The 22,597-nt window shown below is 39.8% G+C and overlaps 1 protein-coding gene across 1 annotated transcript; it reads right to left on the reverse strand.

Annotated features, from left to right (window-relative positions):
• Positions 1–7,658: 7,658 nt before the first annotated feature.
• Positions 7,659–8,642, reverse strand: LOC146653483 (general transcription factor II-I repeat domain-containing protein 2A-like). Its single transcript, XM_085380614.1, has one exon. It carries the CDS (start codon positions 8,640–8,642, stop codon positions 7,659–7,661), a length of 984 nt encoding a protein of 327 aa, XP_085236740.1.
• Positions 8,643–22,597: the final 13,955 nt, after the last annotated feature.

A 22,597-nucleotide genomic window follows, 5' to 3' on the forward strand; every position in this document is an offset into this window, starting at 1 on the left:
TGATAGCCGTAAGGTAACTTTTATGCTTATTGTAGCTGTTAGCTAAAAACGCTAATTTAGCGTAGTTTGCCCTGAATTCAGCTTTGACAACAAATATGATCGACTGTTTCTAGTAGAATTCCAAAGTTGTCATCTTGTACCCTCTCAGAGTACCCCCTCTGTATGCTTGCAGAGACCCCTACAGTAGGGAAACATGCAAAACAGTGTCCAAACCTTTTGTATTTTAGCTTTATTTATGTCTTACACAGCATCCCAACTCTTTAGCTAACTTAATAACTTTAGCTAAAGTGAATAGTTAGTCTTATTCATTAGTGCAGCATTACTGGATCACCTCTGTTTGAAGTGATATAATATGATATACAACTATCACTGTGTTTAACTACCATAATAATTCTTAGGGTACTGAGTGCATGCTTAATTAGATTTTTTTTTTTTTTAAAGCATACTGCTCCATTACTATGTTTGACAGGCTGAAGTTGTCGGGTCACCTCCTAAATCGACCATCTTTTACAGGTGTTTTGTGCCAGAAATGGAGTGTCCACTGAAGACTGAAGATACTGAATCTCTACGCCTTGCCATTGATCCCTCTTGTGCCTTCATCTAGACAAGAGACATTAACTTAACCACTCTCATATGCTCTGTACCTACATCACCTTCCCTGACAGTTGTAGCTTGGCTCATCTGAGGGTGAAATTATAAGAATGTGTTATTTTGCAAAGTGCTCTCTAGGGTGCCTAAATAAAATATGGCATTGAGGTCATTTCTTTTGAATTAATCCCTTCTTCTGAAATATAAGAACCTCTCCTGGTTTTAATGGCACTTTGGATTTCCTTACTTTCTGTTCCACTTCCAAACCCAAATAGATGCTGACAAGCTGACACAGTAACATGGAAGAGGGAAAGAAGTTGGAAAGGACTACTACAAATAAACCCAATGCCTAACAATGAAAAATGTAAAATAAGAACAATGATAATAATAAAGATAAAAGATGAAGTAACAAGTTTTTAGTTTATTCCAAATGATCATCCAGATGTCTGTGACATGTGATGACAAACACCATAATGGAAGGCCTTAGTCATCATATGCTTAAACTCATCATATATTTTTGCATATGCTGAACAGGCAGTCAGACATGCTGTAACTGTGGGGTAGAAAACAGCATGAACACCATACGGCAGGTGTCTCAAACTCCAGTCCTCGAGGGCATGGAAAAGTTGCATGACACTGGCCCTTGAGGACTGGAGTTTGAGACCCCTGTCATATGGAATATGACAGGTGTGGTTGAACTGCATGAAGACTCTGAAGTTTCTCTTCTCTTCTGGCAGGACAGGAATGTGGCCTTGTCCTGTGAGCCACCGTAAGGATGTACTTAGAGTAGAACTGGACTGTCACCGGCCTCAGGCTCTTCACCCTTTTCAAAGACAAAGCAGTCATTTAGATAAAATATTAGATATTGTTTACCTGTAAATGCACAAAGTAAATTTTGAAATGTAATTATTGTCAAGAGTGAACAAGCACTGATAGTGTAATCTACAGCTGTGGCCAAACGTTTAGAGAATGAGTAGTGTTGTTTGCTTATTTACAAAGTTTCAGTGATAGTTGTATATCATATTATATCACTTCAAACAGAGGTGATCCAGTAATGCTGCACTAATGAATAAGACTAACTATTCACTTTAGCTAAAGTTATTAAGTTAGCTAAAGAGTTGGGATGCTGTGTAAAGCTAAAATACAAAAGGTTTGGACACTGTTTTGCATGTTTCCCTACTGTAGGGGTCTCTGCAAGCATACAGAGGGGGTACTCTGAGAGGGTACAAGATGACAACTTTGGAATTCTACTAGAAACAGTCGATCATATTTGTTGTCAAAGCTGAATTCAGGGCAAACTACGCTAAATTAGCGTTTTTAGCTAACAGCTACAATAAGCATAAAAGTTACCTTACGGCTATCATTTGTTAACATAACGCTTGTTCTTATACATGTAATACATTTATTACCAACCTGAGAGTTTATCCGCTGGTCATTCGACATGACGAATGACTTCTGAAGTCTTAATTCAGCTCAAGACGCTGTAGATTCCCGTCAGTAACACTTTCGGTCCGCTAGTAAAACGTAGTTCTATTAATCTGCGCTTGAACCGGAACCGGATGTAAGTTCCAAAAAACTGAATTTTGGAACTGAAATTGAATTGTTGAATTGTAGAACTGAAACTGAATGGTGAGAAGTGAAACTGAAATTATTCGAGAGCTGAATTTTTAAAGGATAAAATGCAGTTTCAAAGCAAATCAATTCATTTTCAAAATATAAAATTCAATTTCAATTTAGTGATGATCATTTTCAAACCATAAATTCAATTTCAAATTAGACTAATTCAAATTCAGTTTTCAAAAGCATTTATTCAAGTTACAATTCAGATTCAATCTGAGCAATTCAAATTCAAATTTAACTTATTCAAATTCAGTTTCTGATGGCACAGATTTCTGCCCATAGATACAGCTGACAGGGGAGAGAGAGCAACTATGGAACACAGAGATAGAAAGCAGAAGACAGAACTCTAAGAAACCAAAAGACTAGAAATGATAAATAATGGCAAAATCAAAGTTCAATAATAATGATTGAACTTTGTGATTTCCCATAAAATGGCAAAGAACAGTAAGCCATTCTCTGAGAAGGAATTTATCAAGTGTTTGTGTAAGAGTGTTTGGTGGACTATGTAAGTGCTTATCTGCCCTGTGGAAAAAAAAGCATTTCAGAGTGTGTGAAAGCATAACAAAACAGATCGAGGACACTGTGGGAAATCTAGAGCTTCAGCTGTGAAACAACACTTTCCAGAGAAGAGCCACGATGTCTCTGATACAGTGAAGTTAATCATCTTTGTACATGGGATAGAGTTTGAGATTACGGACAAGTTGGAAGGTGTGTGCTCAGTGAAAGGGACTAGGACGAAGAGTGATTTATTTAAAGGTAGCTGCATGATTTCGATAGGCTGGGGGATTAATGTGACAAACTGGCAGATGTTACATGGCTGTCCAAATCTAACAAGGAAAACTGTTGGACTTTTGAAGCAGATGTAAGATAAACTGAAATAAATGCGGACATCTATGACAGGTGCGTGACATTTATATGATTAAAAAATGTAATATTTTTTAATTTACAAATATCATGTTATCAACATGATATATATGAATACTGATTATTTATAAACAAACATTGTTTTTGTTTATACATAATAGGCGATAGGCGTATATATCAACATTATTGATTTATTATCAGAATCAGAGAGACATTATTAATCCCAGAGGGAAACTGAGTTGTCATACAAATATACAACAAACATCAAGCACTCCTATAAAATGAAGTCTAGAAACAGAGATATTGATTAATAAATATTAATATAAAAATAGTGATATAGGTATAAATATAAATATACATCTAAATATAAAAGGACACAAATATGTGTGCAAATATATGTCATGGCGTACACAGGTAACAGGGTGCAGTGTGGTGTGATTCATTCTGTTTTGCATATGTGGACCTGACCCAACTGGATGAATTAAAGAGTCTGAACGTCCCCTCAGACAGCGAAGCTGAAGGAACCCTTTGCTGAAACTGCTCTTCGGATTGCCCGGTGTGTTATGGAGGGGATGGGAGTCATTGTCCATGATTGCCAGCAGTCTTGCTGCAAGCAGCCACCCTGCTGCTGGCGAGTTTCATGCCAACAACAGACTCAGCCTTCCTGATGAGTTTGTTCAGTCTGTTTGCATCCTTTGCTTTGATGCCTACACCCCAGCATGACACAGCAGATGGTGCTCGCAACAATGAACTGATAAAACTTATATAGCAGCCTGCTGCATACATTGAAGGATCTGAGCCTTTGTAGAAAGAAGAGCCGGCTCAGTAGGCAGCATCCATGTTGGCATTATGTGTTAGCCTATTGATTTATTCAGTACACGTAGGCAATTTTGGGGGATTATGTTACATTTTCCTGATTTTCTTTAACTGGTTTATTTATTTTAGTTAATCAACTTATTTGTTTGTATCCATGTGAATAAAAACACATTTTATTAAAATGTGTTGAAATCCATGTTAAAATGTAAAATAATGATGGATCAAGTATTTTGAAAAATTTGAAATCCCTTTTGCTCTTTTAAACATATGAAACAATGTGTTTCATATGTTTAACAGCTCCATCCATCCATCCATTCGCTACCGCTTATCCTTTTCAGGGTCGCGGGGGGCGCTGGAGCCTATCCCAGCTGTCATAGCTGGACAGGTCGCCAGTCTGTCGCAGGGCTAACACATAGGGACAGACAACCATTCACACTCAGATTCACTCGCACATTCACACCTAGTGGCAATTTGAATTATCCAATTAACCTATCCCCACAAGCTGCATGTCTTTGGACGGTGGGAGGAAGCCGGAGTACCCGGAGAGAACCCACGCAAACACGGGGAGAACATGCAAACTCCACACAGAAAGACCCCGGCCTGATGGTGGAATTGAACTCAGGACCTTCTTGCTGTGCGGCAACAGTGCTAACCACCGTGCCACCGTGCTGCACCGTGCTCATTTGCATTATATATGGTTCATTTTTTACAAGTATCTGGCTTTTATTTGAAAAGCTTTGCAAGAGGAAGTGAATGTTGTGATCGGCAGCCTGCTCTGACAGAAGTTACGACGGAAAGTAAGCGAAGTTTGCGCAAGTGTGTATGAACTGAGCTATCTGCTCAGCAGTCTTTGTCGATGTGCACATTTTGCAAACTGTCTGTGAGAAGCTCGGGACATTTCTGCTCCAAATCCACTGTGCAGCTGCTCCCTTTTGTTTTAGTTCAAGAGCCCACGCCAACTTGGAGATGCCTGCTGATCACTCTGCATTCCTTCACACATAGCTGTTTCTCTACAGAAAACCTGCCCTCCACCCTCTGAAAACATGGGATTACAGAGCCTATACATGTAGAACCATTGTTAAAAATGATGTCTAAAATAAGTCTAAGTTTGACTTTGAAAAGACGTCCACAACAACCGCATTTGGACTATAAATAGCCTGTATATGTAGGTCCTGCCAGCGACAACACTAGACATTCAGCAGATGTTGAAAAAAAAAAGATGTCGCCTATAGTGTTAAAAAAACAACCCCTTTAGTGGTCCAAAAATGACTTATAAAAGACATAATTACAACGTCACTTTCCACAGTGGGAAGTGAATTGTGGGAGTGAGTCAAAGCACTTTATATTTTAAGGTAGACCCTACAGTAATACACACAGAGAGAACCCCAACAATCATATGAGCCCTGCGTGCAAGCACTTTGGCAACAGTGGGAAGAAAAAACTCCCTTTTAACAGGAAGACACCTCCAGCAGAACCAGGCCCAGGGAGGGGCGGCCATCTGCCGCGACCGAAGCTGAGTGTCTGCATAGCAGTGAAAAATGTAAGGTATGTTTTCCAATGATGCTGCTTAAGGGAAGCATGTATAATGTAAACAGAACTGGTCCTAGCACAGACGCCTGTGGAACTCCATAATTACCTTACTGTGTGAACATGACTCTCCATTTACTCCATTTATTAACACTGTTTTAGTATCTAGTTTGAGTAACACCTGATTGTTTATGTGACCATGGGATCTAAGTAAACACTAAAAGGAAAAGCAAGGAAGAGATTACAGCATATGAAATATCTAAAGGTGAAGCAGGTATTGGTTAAGGTCAACTTTGTCTATGTATATTTCATAACTGAGTATTTACAACATTTATAGATTTCTCAATATATTCTGTATTATTCTTCAGTGTCAGCCACGAAAATGCTACAACATATATGTACATGTATCTATCTTTAAGCTTTCCACTCTTTTTACTTTTTTTTATTTGGCACTGTATATTTGTTTTATATACATATAATGATACTTCTATTCCCCTATTTCATTTTTAGTGTGAATTCCTCTTCCATAAGTAACATAGTTTTGAAAAACAAAAATCATTGAGAATTAAAAATGTTTGAATGTAAAGACTAAGACAAAAATTGCAATGTGTTAAAATTAACAATCGAAAAAACACAGGCTTTTTGGGCATGTGGCTTGTCATGTGAGGGCAGTTTTTCCACATTGCATGCTGACGTCACTTTCTATTTTCATGTAGTCTGCTTCCATTACATGCAAACATTCTTTTTACATGCAATGGCGTTCGTGGAGCTGTGACGTCCACTTGAAATCAGCGGCTTCAGTAAATCTTTTTTTGTGTTTGCAGAAGTGCTCACAATTACATGTTCCTCTGCTGCTGGCTGGAACTAATGATGTTGTCTTTCCAAACTTTGGCTTTGAGGAAATACGTGGCCTCAGCTTGATGGATGTTCTCTAATAACGGTACTAATTGGCTCTGCCTGCAAATGCGTGAGCATGTGTGGTTGAGTTTGTGCATTCAGCTCCAGGGTCTGGACGAGGAAAGGGTGATGTAATGCTAAATCGGGGCCTTGCTGCCAAGTTGCAGGGCTGATGTGGTAACACAGAGAAGTTTTGATAAGACAGAGTGCACGCGCGCGCGCGCGCGTGTGTGTGTGTGTGTGTGTGTGTGTGTGTGAGAGAGAGAGAGAGAGAAAGAGAGTGTGTGTGTGTGTGTGTTTGACTGCAGAGAAAGAACAATTGATGGATATGACTGAGATATATTTTGGCTCAGTGTGCTTGCATGACATCATCTTGCACTTACACATACACGCAAGTGGTCTTGCTTAACCGTCAGTCATCGTTTATCATTGGGTTTTTACTGATTAGTTTGTAGGAAAAAATGCAGGACGTGCATACAGAGTTTATTTTTTTCTCACTCAGTTTGATTTTTTCCTGTGATTTTAAAGTTCAAGTTCAGTAAAAAGACAATCCAAAGAAGAACCTTTAAGTACTTCACAGTTTTAGGCATGCATGTGTAGTTTCTGCTTATCCACAAAACTTCCCCAAAGTCACATCCAGTTCTTGAGGTCATATCCTTACGGCAGTCTCGAGTATCCTCTCTACTGTTGAAATTAGGGGCCCGTCCACTTCCACCACTATCTAATCCTGCCACTGTCGCACAGAGGACACCCCGTCCAGACTCATTCACTACATGTCTCCCACCCTCTGCACACTGTATCTGACTCACCTCTCTTGGAGGAGTTAGTCAGCTAGTGTGTGTGTGTGTGTGTGTGTGTGTGTGTGTGTGTGTGTGTGTGTGAGAACCGGTATGTGCGTACTTTAACATTCATGTTTTAGATCAGGGGTGGCCAACCAGTCAGAGACCAAGAGCCACTTTTTTTTTACTGTGTTACCGCAAAGAGCCACATCATACGCATGGGCACACATGAACATCACCCATCCTTTCCTCTCTCTCTCTCTCTCTCTCTCTCTCACACACACACACACACACACACACACACACACACACACACACACACACACACACACACACACACACACACAAAATACACACATCTCTGCTCAGCCAGATTTATTGTAAATGTCACACACCAACATGATAATGACAGAAATGGACTCCTACAGTACTAAAACCACAGGCCAGTCATTTTCAACAATGAACATTGTGTGCACTGTCTCACACACACAAACTCTCAGTTCAACCAAGTCCACAAACAAAAATATAATAATCTACAATAGCATTTACTTTTATAATGCATGTTGTTTAGTGGGACTTCTGGCATTCCTTGCCTTGAACAATCCTCTTTAAATCTGGCTTGTATTCCGTTGTTGTCACTCGAAGCAATTCTTTCACATGTGTGTCAGTCAGAACAGATCGATGCTTTGATTTCACATGTTTTAGGGTAGAAAACACAGACTCGCAGACGTATGTTGACCCAAACATTGACAGTATCTTAAACGCAGCCCGTTTGACATTGGGGTATTTTTCCATTGGCACACTTTTCCAGAACTCAATGGTCCCTTCCCTTAAAGCAGGTTTCAATTGGTCCTCTTCACAAAGATCGATCATCTCCAACTCAGCCGCAGCTTCATCTGTGACTAGCGGGACTTTCAAACAGCCGGTCTCTGCATTAAATGGGTCGACGAGGAACGTAATCTGTGGCCTTTTCAATTGTAGATCATGGAACCGGGTCACGAAGCTTTCGTGCAAGTTTTCAATCAGCGTTGCATATCTGGCTCTTTGCTTACTCAGGGCAGCACTGGCGACTTGCCCGCTGGCTTTTAGCAGAGTGGGAAAATGCGTTAAATCTCCCTTTTGAATATGTGTCTTGAACAGCTTCAGTTTGTTGACAAACGCAAACACACTTTGCACTAGGTCAGGGAGCATTTTTAACTTACCCTGCAGGGTCAGGTTCAGTCTGTCCAAGTGACACAGCATGTCGACCAAAAAGGCCAGATCCATAATCCACTTGAGGTCCGAGAGCTCGGGATAGTCCTTGTCCTTCTTTTCCATAAACAGTTTCACGGCATCCAAAAGCTCAAAGAAGCGAGAGAGTACCTGGCCTTTTGACAGCCACCTCACAGTGCAGTGCAGCGGCAGGTCACCTGGAAGCCCTTGGTCCAGCTCAGCGATGAGATTCTTGAATTGCCTGTGGTTAAGCGCATGTGTGCGGATATAGTTGACGATTTCCATCACAGGCTTCACGACGTTATCTAAATTCAATGATTTAGACACGAGTTGCTCCATGTGGATGATGCAGTGGAAATTCCAAAAGTCAGGAATAGTTTGGTCAGCTTTGCACAGCCCCACAAGCCCGTTCACAGATCCCATCATGGCTGGTGCTCCATCCGTGGCTATTGCAGTTAATTTTGTTATGGGCAGATTTGCTTTTTCAAATGCAGCCATCATGGTTTCTTTCACATCTATGCCACGGGTTCTGTCTTTTAATGGCACAATATCCAGGAGTTCTTCTTTGATCACACAATCGTTTGAAACAGACCGTGCAAATATTGCCAACTGAGGCTTGTCTTGTATATCACAACTCTCATCCAATGCGACACTAAAATACTCACATGCTTGAAGGTCAGAGTGCAACTGTGATTCAATAGCCGTGTTAATGTCCGATATTCTGTGTTCAACAGTGTGGCGGGACAGTTGGACGTCTGATACCATGCGTTTTAATTTGTCGTTTTCAGGAGACAAGATTTCAACAACATCACTGAGGCATTTTTTAACGAACTCCCCTTCATTGTATGGCTTTTTAGCCCGTGCAATGTTCCAAGCCAGCTGATAGGATGCGAGCGTTATGGTCTCTGACCGCTTCGTAAATTTTTGGAAAAACTGTATCTGCTTTTCTGCCTGACTTTTCAAAGTGGCCAACTCGTACTTGCGAAGTTCAGTCCCTTTTGGAAATTCCTGGTCGATGTTAGCATGGAGTGAGCTGAAGTGGCGCTGAAGATTTGAAGCTTTGAAATGTGCTAATGACGTCTGACATATAAGGCAGAATGGCTTACCATTGCGTTCAACAAAAAAATATAAACTCTCCCACTCTGTTAAAAACGTCCTGTGTTCATCTTCATATTTTCTTTTTGCTGTGCATTTTTTTCCTGCCATTTTAAGGGCGAACTTGCTCCTACTGGGAAACTTTGCGGTATTTTCATCTCACACACATGCGCATTTGATGAAAATACCGTATTGAACTCAAGCGAAGCGAACGCGCACATTTTAAAACAACAACATAAAAAAAATCAAAACACAAACTTTGATATGAACGTAAGAGCCGCATGAAACCAGGCAAAGAGCCGCATGCGGCTCGAGAGCCGCGGGTTGGCCACCCCTGTTTTAGATGCAGATGCAGATATTGCACAATATCTGGTGGAGAATGTAATTAAAGGTTAGGAAACAGCAGAAATGCTTGTTTTGTCTTAATTTTGCCTGCAGGCAAACCAAAGGTGCACATGGCTCCAAAAATTGGCTTTTAGAAAATGTATCATTCACATCTTTTGACCACTGACTGTGTATAAAAGATGGAATTAGGCACCATCAGGTCCCTCGGTAGTTTGTAAGGTGAAGCCTCAAGTCGAATTGTTTGGGTAGCCACTTTCTTGTCGATTTAAAATGCACTGTTACACTCCGAGGTAAGTTCAAGTGTGCCTTGGAATTTTCTGTTAATCATATATTATTATTGCAACACTTGTTGCACACAAAGCAAGGAATAAATGTTTAGCTTGAGTTATTTACAAATACACAGTCAAATGTTATAGTTGTAATATATACTTAACTTACTTACTTAGACTTAGTTCCTCCTGTGCCGGATGGCGCATTGGGCTGCAAGGGATCGCCAATGAGCTCAGTTTGCAGCCACATCTTCAGCTTCGTCCCATGAAAGATCGACTGCTTTCAGGTCCTCAATGAATGACCGTCCTCACATCTGTTTTGGTCGTCCACGGCTCCGTGACCCCCGGGTGGGTCTCCACGACATGGCTATCTTCGGTAATCATTCCGGATGTTGGTGAAGAATGTGACCGACGAAACAAAATTGTCGCTCCAATACCATGTCCGCTAGCAGTAGTGAGGCAATGCGCTGAAGTACCTCCTCGTTGGTAACATGATCTCGATACGAAATCTTGAGAATCCGTCGGAGGCCGCGCTGTTGGAATATATACTTAAATGGGTCTTCTTTTTTTATGGTGCAAAGCACGACTAGCCAGCGGTCTAGTGTGCCCACCGCTGACAAGCGAATTAAAAAATTGTCAATTGCTAACCCTTCTTGTGGCTTTAGTTTGTACAGGAAATGTCATCTTTCTAAGGAAGCTGACAAACACCAGAAATGATTAAAAAAAATCTAGAAACCAAACGTCTCTTCTGATAGAAACCTGATCCACTTTAAATGAGCGCCAAGTCTACTGTCATGCTCAAACCCTTCTTCTGACAAATACAGTCAGAAGAAGAACTGATGACATGTCAGACGGTATATTTTGTGTTGATATGAATACAGGTGTGTGCAATATTTTAGCATGGCCTTGGGCACAAAATGTCTGAAAAACACTTACCTAACCTGAGCAAGAACATGAGCAGACAGCTCCAGATGTTTTATTGGACTGTGACAGAGCGGCTCCATCAGTGACTGTGAGCAGTGAACACTCACGCACAAGCACACCACGCGTTTCCTGTTCACTTTTACATGTTTTACATTATGTAACTTTTACATTATGTCTATTATTCCACTTTGCTGTTTTCAGCGGTACCAGGCTGCAAATTTGGTATCACCATCTATGTTTTTATAAACACAGCACTGTCTCCATTTATTGAAACACTGCGCAAATTCTCCCCTGCTGTGTCCACGAGACATGCATGTTTTCTGAGTAAACTAAGTAGATTTGGCAATGCTAACGTATCTCAACTGTCTTTCGTCCATACTCACTCTTACTATTTTGAATACATAATTGTGTTGAAGTATCAAGTATGGCCACATGAGGTATTCATCTGTGAATACCAGGGGGGTGTTCCCAAAATGTTTTCAAAGCTTCTGACTTTTGGTGCTCAATGTTGCTGTATAGCATAACAGGAGGAACCACCAAACAATTTTAGGCTAGTAGAAGGAGGACACATTATTTGCAGTTTTGGTGTTAAGATTTTTTTTCTCCATGTGTTACAAGCAAAATCACACATTACATGTGTTGTGGCACTGTTTTACATTCTCCCCCAACCACTCAAAGTAGATGTTTCCTGCTTAACTCCTCCTTCCAGTTAAGAGGGAGTTTTGAGTTTTTCCTTTCCACTGTCACCAAGTCCTTGCTCTTAGGGGGGGTCATCTGATTGCTGGGGTTTGCTCTGTATTGTTGAAGGGTTTTTACCTTACAATATAAAGCACCTTGCCAATGATGTTGTGATTTGGTGTTATATAAATAAAATTTTATTGCATTGTATTTATGCATGTTACATTGTAGTGTTCAATATTATGCTAGCATATGGACAACAGGTTTTGTTTTGGCCTTCTCCCAGTAACACTTTTACCTACACAGTGGTTGGAAACCACAAACTTCTGACAAACTGTCAAACTGTCAGACTGGGATCAAAGCCAACAGGTAGCCTGTCCTTCAACCTGGAGGCTCACGCAGCGGACAATCTGCCACAACACTGTGTGTTATTGTGTTATTGTGTCATGCTGCTGGTTTCCAGGCAGAAATATCACAGCCAAGCTGTTTTGAATTTACAGAGTGTGAGTTAAACACGATGTAAAGAGAATGACCTGGTTGAATGCCTTTCCTTGGGGAAAGTGTTCCGACAATGAATAGACCAAAATAGGACTTTTATAAAGTGCAAACTCTGACACATCACTGCTGTTAAGAGATGCACGTATGCGTGTTTTTCCATATTGAAAGAAGTTGGATAAGAATTACATTCCTGAACTCTTTTTTTATACAAGGTGAAAACAGCATTCTCTGGCAGTGGACAGATTAGCATGGCCAAATAATAAATAAAATAACCTGATAAATAAAAAAATAAACAATAAATATAAATCACATCATAGTAGAAAAACATGTTTTTGGGCATCTTTATTTAGCTTGAGTAATTTCTTTTCTTTCAGTTGACCTCTGCCAATGCTGCTCCAAAGCTAAAGACAAAGCTGAAAACAAAAGCTAATATTGAGAAATCTGGAGATGATTTGTTGCTCTAAATTGGCCCAGCTTATTTAGTCCTCTCCGAAGGTGATTCTTAACCTCCAAAGGTGAAGCTAAGGTGTGATTGTAGTTTTGTTTTGGAACCATGGGTGCTACTAGATTTCTCCCAAAGTGGCCCAATTCCTTGGATTTCAAGCTCAACATAGCCCCACAAAATTATGGCAGTCTGGTTAGAGGGACGACAGAAAACAAAGCCCAGATCAAGATGGAAACTGCAGTAATTTTTTGCAAGGAAACTGTTCCATACAGTGTTAGCCCCAAACACAGTTATTCTACCACTCTCACCATGGGACATCTCACAACTGAAAGAAATTGTCCCACAGAGGATGTTGTAAATTTTCTCTCTCCGTCCAACTTTTCCTATAGCGGAGCGCCCAGCAGCTGTGAAGAATTCTGAAGGTGCGCACATTCTGGTTCCTCCTAAGCACAGACAGAAAGAACGGATCGGGAGCACTGAAATCAAGATCAACACTCCACAGAGCGACAGATGAATGAAGAGCAGAAGCCAGATGACATACCAGAGAATTGGCAGTATGGATTTTCCCTCACAATGCAGTCACATCTAAAAGCCTCTGTGATACACACTCACTGGTCACCGGAGTTGGTTTGAATGAGCAGATCTTCAGCCTTGATGTCTCGATGGGACATAGCTTCTGTGTGCATTTTTAAGGCTGCATCTACTAGCTGCTTCATGATGTCCTGACACACAGAGAGAAACAGTTACAAAGCTGGAGAAAGAAACTATCAAACAAGCTAAATAATAAACCTCTCTGAGGAGATCCTCTGTGGGCTGGGCTACAACTTTCCACTCAAAGTGTTAAAGCTCGAAAACAGTTAAACTGCCTTCATCTGCCTTCAGTAGCTTTGCAACATCTTCCTTCAGAGCTCCACCACTGTTCATTATATACATAAGGAGGTCCACACAGAGGAATGGTCAAACCATCATAAGAAGAACCGCTTTCTCCAGTCCACTAATGACACGACTACAGACTCCCAGACTAAACTTGGCCCAGCTCCATTTTAAGCATGAGAACCACCAGTGGCCCTGCATGTCTACTCATGCAAGACCTAAAAAAAGTAAATGGGTGCATTAGGTTACTGGTTTCTGGTTTTGTCATCAACAGCCAATAATTAATATATATATATATAAATATAACCTTCAGATAATGTCGGGTCAATTCAGGTTTCCTGTTCTCACATGTAGGATCCAACAGAAAGTAGTCAAATTCACACATTTGCACTTCTAGAAATACTCTGGTCCGTTTGAAGGAGCTTTGAATTTGCACATCAGCTCCCCATGTGGACTTACTATAAACCTAGCTTTTCTAAAAAAAATTAAAAAGGGAGTCCTAATAAAGAAATGGCAAAACTGACCAAACAAGCTTAGGCTAACAGTTAGCTTTGGAGACCTTGAGAGTGTAGTAGGTTTCAGGTCTGTGACAGGGCACAGCCACCTGTCTGTGGTCTCAAGTCAGACATTCTGCGGTACATCCTTCAGCCTGCTGGAAAGTACCTGTCTACACTGACCTAAGTACTGCTAGTACTACAATTATTTCAGGTCTTTACTCAGGTATACCTTTTGCTACACTAGCAGATGAAGTATTCAGCAGTGTGGACCTCCTTTACCTGGTAATAACCTCAACAAACAGAGGCATAAAAATGCACCTTGCTGCACTAAATCCTCACTGTAGAAAATACCTGAAATAAAATGATTTGCATTTCAAAGAGTTTAATGCACTGGCAGTTTTTTAGGCTGTGAAGCTTTTTTGCATTGCATGAAAAGCAGCAACAGAGTTTCTTGCAGAGGCTGCAGGACAAAGGATGTTCACTGTCTTAGAGGCCGTGTTTTTCTAAACTTATTCAATCCAACTATTCAATAAAATCCACCACTGTAAATATTTACCATATTTTCTGCACTATAAAGCTCACTTAAAATCCTTTAATTTTTACAAAACTCGACAGTGCGTCTTATAATCCACTGCACCTTATGTATGAATTCTGGTTGTGTTTACTGGCCTCGAACCAATTTTATGTGGTACATGACGTTCAAAAATCTGTCAAAAAAGTACAACTTTGGTAAGCTACAAAGCCGCACGGCTTGATGGATTGTCAGAGCATTACTGCTTGGTAGTCAGGAGCCTCACAGAGTAATCTGGGTCCAAAACTCCGTCCTCTTCAGGTCCCAAAGTCAAAAGAACACTGCGGCATCACTGAGAGTTACAAACTGTCTAAATTTTTTAATCTTTAATTAAATGTTCAGCATTGCTGCTTTACCAGGTATAACAATTAAGTTTAACACCCAGGCATCCATGAGAGCAGAATTTATTAAATTTAACAGTTAGAAGTTAGCAGGAATTTAGCTCACTAGTTTCCACCTAAACCTGATATACCATGTTCTGGCTGAGAGATTTCTGAAAAAATTCAAACGTACAGCTCTGCTATCACTTCCAACATAAATGAAGACAGAAAACTAAACAGCAGTGACTTTTGTAAGGTTACTGAAGTTGGACTAGCTAGTATATGATATTGTGCCACGTGATCGCTAGCAAAACAGCTATGTTATATGCTAACATAGCTGTCACCTAAACACAGTGAAGCTGGAAGATGAAGGCTAACTTTTTTCCACTCATAAAAGTTAACATGAGGGTTCCCGATGGTTAGGGACAAATGCAATCGCGTGGCAGGACGCTGTAAACGGACCAAACTTCAGTCAGGAGAACAACTGAGGTAATCCATCCACAATACAAGGTTTGTCATTAATATACTGCAACAACATGGGAATTGAGCAGCTGCCAGAGAATTCAACATTAAAGAATCAATGATACGGAAGTGGAGGAAGCAAGAAAAATGAGTTGAGTAAAGTTTGACTTATCTGACTGTTTTGTTTCGCTTAATGCGCCTTATAATCTGGTGCGCCTTAAACAGACCCATTCATCGACAGTGCGCTTTATAATGAGTGCGCCTTGTAAAACTTAATATGTTTATACAGTCATAGAGTATAAAAATGTCCTAGCTGCACTGACTATGAGGAATGGTCTAATTTTAATGGTCCAGTTTCTACAAGAACCAAGCCTTCTTGGCCAAATCAAGGCAGCCATGGTCTCATATTCCGTTTAACTTTGACCGTAGTTTTAGCAACATTTTCTTATGTTTGTTGTTGTTGTGTGTGTGTATCAATGTATGCTTCTACACTTACCAGCTATTTTATTAGTTACACTTTGCTTGTGTGGTCTTAAAGGCTTCTGCTGCTGTAGGCCGTCTGCTTCAAGGTTTGATGTGTGTTGCCTTCAGACATGTTCTGCTGCATCTCTTGGTTATAACAAGTGGATATTTGAGTTACTGTTGTCTTCCTTGTTGCTTCCTTGAAGCAGTCTGTCCATTCTCTTCTGACCACATTTTCTTTTTTTCAGCTCATTCTGGGTAAAACCTAAAGACGGCTGTGCTGGAACATCCCCATAAATCAACAGCTTCTAACATACTCAGACCTGGTCACCTAGAAAAAAAGGTATGAAAGCCACTTCCTGTACAAGAAAAACAAGCTTCTATAGAGCTGTGTCAATAAATGATGACAGATGTTTTAATATGCAGGTGATCAAATAATTTATATTCATCCATATATTAATCTCTATGCATCATACTTTGTAGAAGATTAAAAATGTAAATGCAAGAATTATCTAAATATGAAGTTCGTTTTAAATTTAAGTCCACTGTCTTACTTAAAGGCCACAAATCCTGACTGAGTAATGAACTGAATAAACAAGTGGGAACTAAGAAAGATAAAACTACTATAATGTGCACTAACATCGATTATCAGTAGCAGTATTGTTTAAACTGGCCCACATGTAGTCTGACTTATTGTCATGTTTAGACAAGGAACTGTTTGGTAGCTCTGCTTTCTGCATGCATTCTGTGTGTGTGTTTATGGGAGTTTGAGCGAGTGTGGACATATTTGTGCTCTGTTTAAAGCAGCAGTGACTTACACTGTTAAATGCTGGCAAGCTCACGGCCTTTTTGTTAATGTTAACAGTCTGTAAGCAGAAGTCAGAGTGTGTGCTGTGAGTGAGTGCAACAATGATGAAGTGAGGACACTGTAAGTGTTTGACTAAGTGCGTGCATGCGTGTACACGTGATGACGCAGGAGAAATGAAAAGGGACGAAGGCGTAACGTGGTTATCTTTAGCATGTTTAGCCGTATAGTCTCACCATGTTCATACTTATAATTAACATCTTAATTATAAACAGCTTGTTCTTTAATGACCACACATCACACAGCATTAGCTTAAATACAGCGCTGAAATTGTTGCCAGCTGTAAAATAAACCAAAAATGTATTAAAATGGAAACCACCGGTAACTCTTCTATAAACAGAAGTTAGAGAGTTGGTATTTAAAACAAATAAGTATTTTAAAATAAGTAGCCAAATCCAGATTTGAATACAGATTTACATCTTTCATTTCCATGTTTCCTGGAACAATGTAAATTTCAAACTCTGACATTACATCCAAAGCAGCCTGAAGTTAGTAGGATCAGTGACAGTACAGACTATAAAACTACTGTACACATTAACATAACCAACAGTCATGAAAGCATCATCTAACAACAAGAAGGTTGTTAGAGGGTGGTTTGAAATCAATCTCTACTGGCTTTAAACATATATTACGCCAGTTTCCTGAGAACTCTTGTGAACTGTATCATGAAGTCATCATGTTTTCCCATAAAAGCCACAAGGAAAACAGTGTGAGAACCTTCCTCGCATCTGATTGTGTCATCCACCTGTGTTTGTCTGTCTTGTTTTGACTTATTGCACAACACCCATTTACCTGAGGGCGGTTAACGCTACCAGGGAATTGACCTGATTACATCTACATTCTTTCATTTTTGTTTCACTTTTAAACGTCAGAGATGGTCCAGTGAAACATCTCTCATAACAAGCGTGTGACCGAGAATCACAGAGAATGAATGTTAACATATTTTTTTGCCAGAATATGAAAATTAAATCACAATGTGACAACATGAATGAAATGGTTGTGTAAATAAAATAACTGTGTATCTTTTGTCTGTTTGCTGAATCTGCCTGATTTGCTGCATAATCCTCCTATTCGCTGTTTTGTCTACTCTCACAAATGTTTTCAGTGAAATCTCACCATGCACCTCACTCTTAGCACCAAACCGCATGCACACAGTTACTCACTGCTAAAGATAAGGAATAAGAAGCAGTCTCTACCCATATGAGTGGGTAGAGACCAAACCTTGAGCTAAAAGAGAGTAATAAAGAAACATTAAATTGAATGGCTGTTAACCGCTAAAAAAACCCCATTCATGAAGCATTTTATTTAACTAAAGAAGCCAGTGTAAAGGAGAAGCTAGTCCACAGGTGAAATGAAGAAGTTCAGTGTCACTCAGCTCATATTACTTTGTCAATATTGCAGTGAAAAAGTTCATTTATTTCCCAGAGAGAGAAAAAAATTAAAGTCACAGTGTGTAAAATCTCACCACTAGATGTCACTAGATTACAAATTGCAGTCAACTGAATTCCGTTTTGTTTTACCCCTGGCACGTCAAGCAATTAAGCTGTGATTTTTAGGACACAAGAGCCTAATATTAGCTGGCATCATGTTAGCTTACAACCAGCTGTTTTTGTTGTTTGGGCAGCTCATTGTAATAACGAATGAGCATGTTTTAGAGCCCTGACTTCAGTTCATGAGATGGGGCTTGAGGTTAGGAGGAAGAAGATGGCATTATATCTAGATGCCATTATCTCTTATGCTTTGGATTTTCACTTCTTTGGTGAAGGGGATCCCTTCCCCTTCACGTCTGAATGTGCAGGCCTCCACGGAAAACAAACACCAATGACTTCTCCTCTGCCTCTAACCACATACACAAACAGCATTAGGCAGAACAGTGATGTCTACTGTATCTCAGCTACTGTATTCAAGCTGGTTTTGTGTATTTTAATGGATTATTTCTAAGACAGTTACAAACTAATCAATGTACAATTGATAAATGTTAAATTGACTGATTCTTATATAGCCCTTTTCTACTCTCCCAGAACACTCAAAGCACTTAATACAACATCCCACATTCACCCATTCACACAAGCAGTTTCTCTGATTTTAAGTGCTTAGTAACTAACATTCACACGCCGATGGATGCATCAGAGAGCAACCTAGGGTTAATATAATGCCCAAGGATATTTGGCATGCAGACTTGGGGGAGCCAGGGATCGAACCACCAACCTGGTCAGTAGATCTGCCTTTAAAGTCTTACAGATTTAGAAATCTGTAAGAAAGAGGGAAGAGGAAGCCAAGATGAGAGATTTTTTAAGGTAAATACTGCTCAGCTACTGAGAACTAATAAAATTAGAAATTTAAGTTTCACTTTTAATATCTTTGTTCATTTTATGATGTGCTTCTGAATTCCTTTTTTTTTTTCTTTCAAATTTGGAAACGTGTTGCAAAAAGTTTGCTGTGGTCTTCATGGTTTGATGTCATGGGAATTTATGTAATGTAAATTTCTTCAGCCGCCAGTGAGCCAGTGTCATCTCAGGCTACATCCACATTAGCCCGGATAGATCCACACTGGCGTTTTCAGTCGTTTTCACAGAGTTGTGCGTCCACATTGAAACGGCCAAAAACGCTTACGTTCCAGTACTGCGCATGCGTGAAACGCAAGAAGATTCAGCCTGCCTCATTTCTGTCTGCCGTTTATTTACTTTCCGGCTCTTTGAAATGTCGCAGAAAAATGTTAAGGAAAAGCACAGTTTTTTAAATGGACTAACAATGAGGTGGAGTTGTTGCTGCGAGTAACACAAAAGTACAAAGTTGCAAAAGCGAGTGAGAATTAAAAAATTCAAAGAAAAGCTATCTGAAGCATGTACAAACTGATATCAATCTTTAATAGGGCTGTCAAAACTGAGAGCAAACAAAACAACTGCTGTATAATGGCCTCCGCTATCTTTGTTTAATTGGTCACATGACTGTATCATATGACTAACATGCGTCATCGTTTTCGAAAGTCCACACTGCGACGCATAAGCACCGTCTTCAAATGTATGTGTTTTCGAGAGCGTTTTGAAAACGCTGCATTTTCCTTTGGGGAAAATGCCATCTCATTGTGGATGGGAGGCCAAAACGGAGAGAAAGCGACATAGCCTCAATGCCTGCCTGTGTTTTGTGACTGCATGGACTCGTCTGTGGGGAATTTACATTACAATGCACCAACTATGCATACACCCAGGCATGACAGGAATGACTACTAATAAGTCAGGTCTACGTCTGCACCCAAGTATAATTCAGGCTTTAATTCAATTTAAATTTTAACTGACGATGGTGGTTAGACTTTGACCTTTCATACTAGCTAGGAGGTGGAAATTAACAAAGATTGATGAACAAAGATTCATGTAATATCTGCTCATGTGCTTTTGAATGAAATCCACATATTGGGATGTGACTTATTTGTAAGTAATTCTTTCGTCCACACTACATCACAAGATCAATGTTAGGGTTCCTCCGCCTTCCATACCCCACCTGTTCAAGTTAGCCTTTGTCAGTTTCTCACCATGTGCAACATTTTTACATTCATCATTTATACCATCATTTACATGAAAAAGTATTGCTCAGAGTGGCCTGTGATGGGGAGCTTTATCAACTTAACAGCTTCATGCTTGGCAGTACAAATAGTTTTCAGATCGTTCCCGTGTTGAAGGCATTTCAAAATAACAATGGCTTTCTTCTCTTTTTTACTCTTTACTTTTTTCCAGATGTTGGGCCCTTGACAAGTGTGATATATGTTAAACCATAAGTGTGTTATATATCGCAAACCTCAGATATCCTTCGGTCTGACCTAATCCACACTTAATCACTTGGGGCAACGGCACTGCATACGGGAAGAAGTATATGTGCAAATGTGTCTGTAATATCAACAGATAGTTACGCTGGCTGAAGACCAGATGAGAAGAAAATCAAAGCATATATCCTTCTCCCTTTAATAATCCCAGTGGACCTGTACAACCTCAGCTCTGTGGAGGCAGAGCCAGTCAAAAATGTTTGATGACTGTAAAACAATGAATAATCTCAAGCGAGTAAGTGAGTAAGACTACACTATGGTGACTACAGCTGAGGTTTTTGTATTTCATACCTTCTGATTAAACAGCGCATTACCTGCTGACTCACTGATACTTCCAGTAACAATGAGTCAGGGCCCCACTTGGACCCCACAGGTTGGCTTCAGGGACTTTCAGTGTGCCCTGGGCAAAATGAACAACAGCTTGCCTTCATTACAACAAAGCTGAATTAAATTTTATAATGTAATGAGGCAATGATGTCACAAAATGAATGGTAGATGTTGCAAAGCCATATTTTCTTTCTTTGAGCTTTCTGTAAATACAACACTAACAAGATATTATAAAGCGGATGAGGTGAAAGTGAGCCAAAATAAAAACAAAGCAATGAGCAGCCACATTTACTATATTCATACTCCTTTAATCAGTTGTTACAATTCACTGTTACATAGTAACGGTGCAGTTCAACTCAAACATGGATTAAGCATCAAACTGGCTTATTTGTACCTACTGTTACTTAAAGAATAAATAACTAAAGATTTTGAAAGGACATAATGCTGCATTAGTGCCGCCATCTGGCAAATGAGGTAAATAGTACAGGAATGTCAGAATCTTTTGTACAAAGCTCTGGTTGGAATTTAATCCATTTGTGTAATAATAAAACTCCACAAGATTAAAAACACATGGTAATTTAATCCAAATCGTGTTTTCTTGTTTGTTATCTTGTTTAAATGGGCAAAATCAGAAAGCACAAAGAGAAACAGGAATCTATTCCAGATGGTGATGTTCGCAGTGATTTTGGGTATTTTTGATTTTGGTATTCAATATTTATTTCTAACACTGGCAAAGAACTAATTCATTGATGAGCACGGCAGTTTTCATTAGATCAGAGATTTTGGGTTTCCATTCTTTTATTACATAATGAAGATATTTGAGCTTATATTCTCATAGCTACACCTCAGTCTCACACTCTGTCCTTAACACACACGCACACACTGTTGACAGTAAGCAGGAGGGTGGAGTAAAGTATTAGCCTGACTCTGTTTGTTGCACATGCACACACACACACACACACACACACACACACACACACACACACACACACTTGTGGAATGTTTGCTGTGTTGGGGTCTAATTACAAAGGGGGGGGGGCTCGGCCTGTGTCCTCTGGCCATCAGGCACAAACTACAATAGGACAGATTTTCTTTTGAAAAGTGACAACATCTAGGGAAACAGTTAACTGGCTTCACTTAATCTCTAATCGTGATATAAAACCTAGTCTTCTACCTTGTAAAAAAACAGGTTCCAGGGAATTTCATGTCCAGTGGACACAAAGCAGCATAACAGCAAAATGCTATGTGATTGTGATGATTTGGTAATAAATGGCTAGCAGATAGTGTAGAGTATCTGTAGCAGAGCTTTTCACTGAAAACAGCTGCTTGCTGTTTTGATAAATGAGCCTGATGAGAGCCTTAGACTGGAAATTTGCAGACCACAGACTCAGTTTTATAAGTTGAAAGATGCTAAGGCTTTAGCACAGAGCTGAAGGGAATTGCAAGATTAGTGGAAAATTATTTGCGGGTTCTTCTCTATAAGTACAGCAGCACACATTTCAAGTATTTCAACCAGCTGTATGAAAAACAGAATCGTCAGTTCAGCTTAGGAGAATGTCAGTGGTGTTTAACCAATTTGTTGTGAGTGGCCACTATATAATACGTGCAAAAAATACATTCAAGTTACAGGCTTTGATAAACACGAATACTCTATTTTACAGCAGTCATATTTCATTGTTTCTTCTTCCAATATCGTCTAACATGTATACATTTAAACAGGGAAAACTTGCTGTAACATAAAGGGTAGGAGGAGTAAGACAGTTTAGACAGTGTTAGGACATAAAATCTACCCACTGCACCGCCCCGCTTCCCCTCCCCTCACATTTACTACTCTTTGCATGCAAGT

The sequence above is a fragment of the Rhamphochromis longiceps genome, linkage group LG14, assembly GCF_057381845.1.
Source record: "Rhamphochromis longiceps isolate RC_006_pf linkage group LG14, R_longiceps_female_GT1.1, whole genome shotgun sequence".
NCBI lineage: Eukaryota > Metazoa > Chordata > Actinopteri > Cichliformes > Cichlidae > Rhamphochromis > Rhamphochromis longiceps.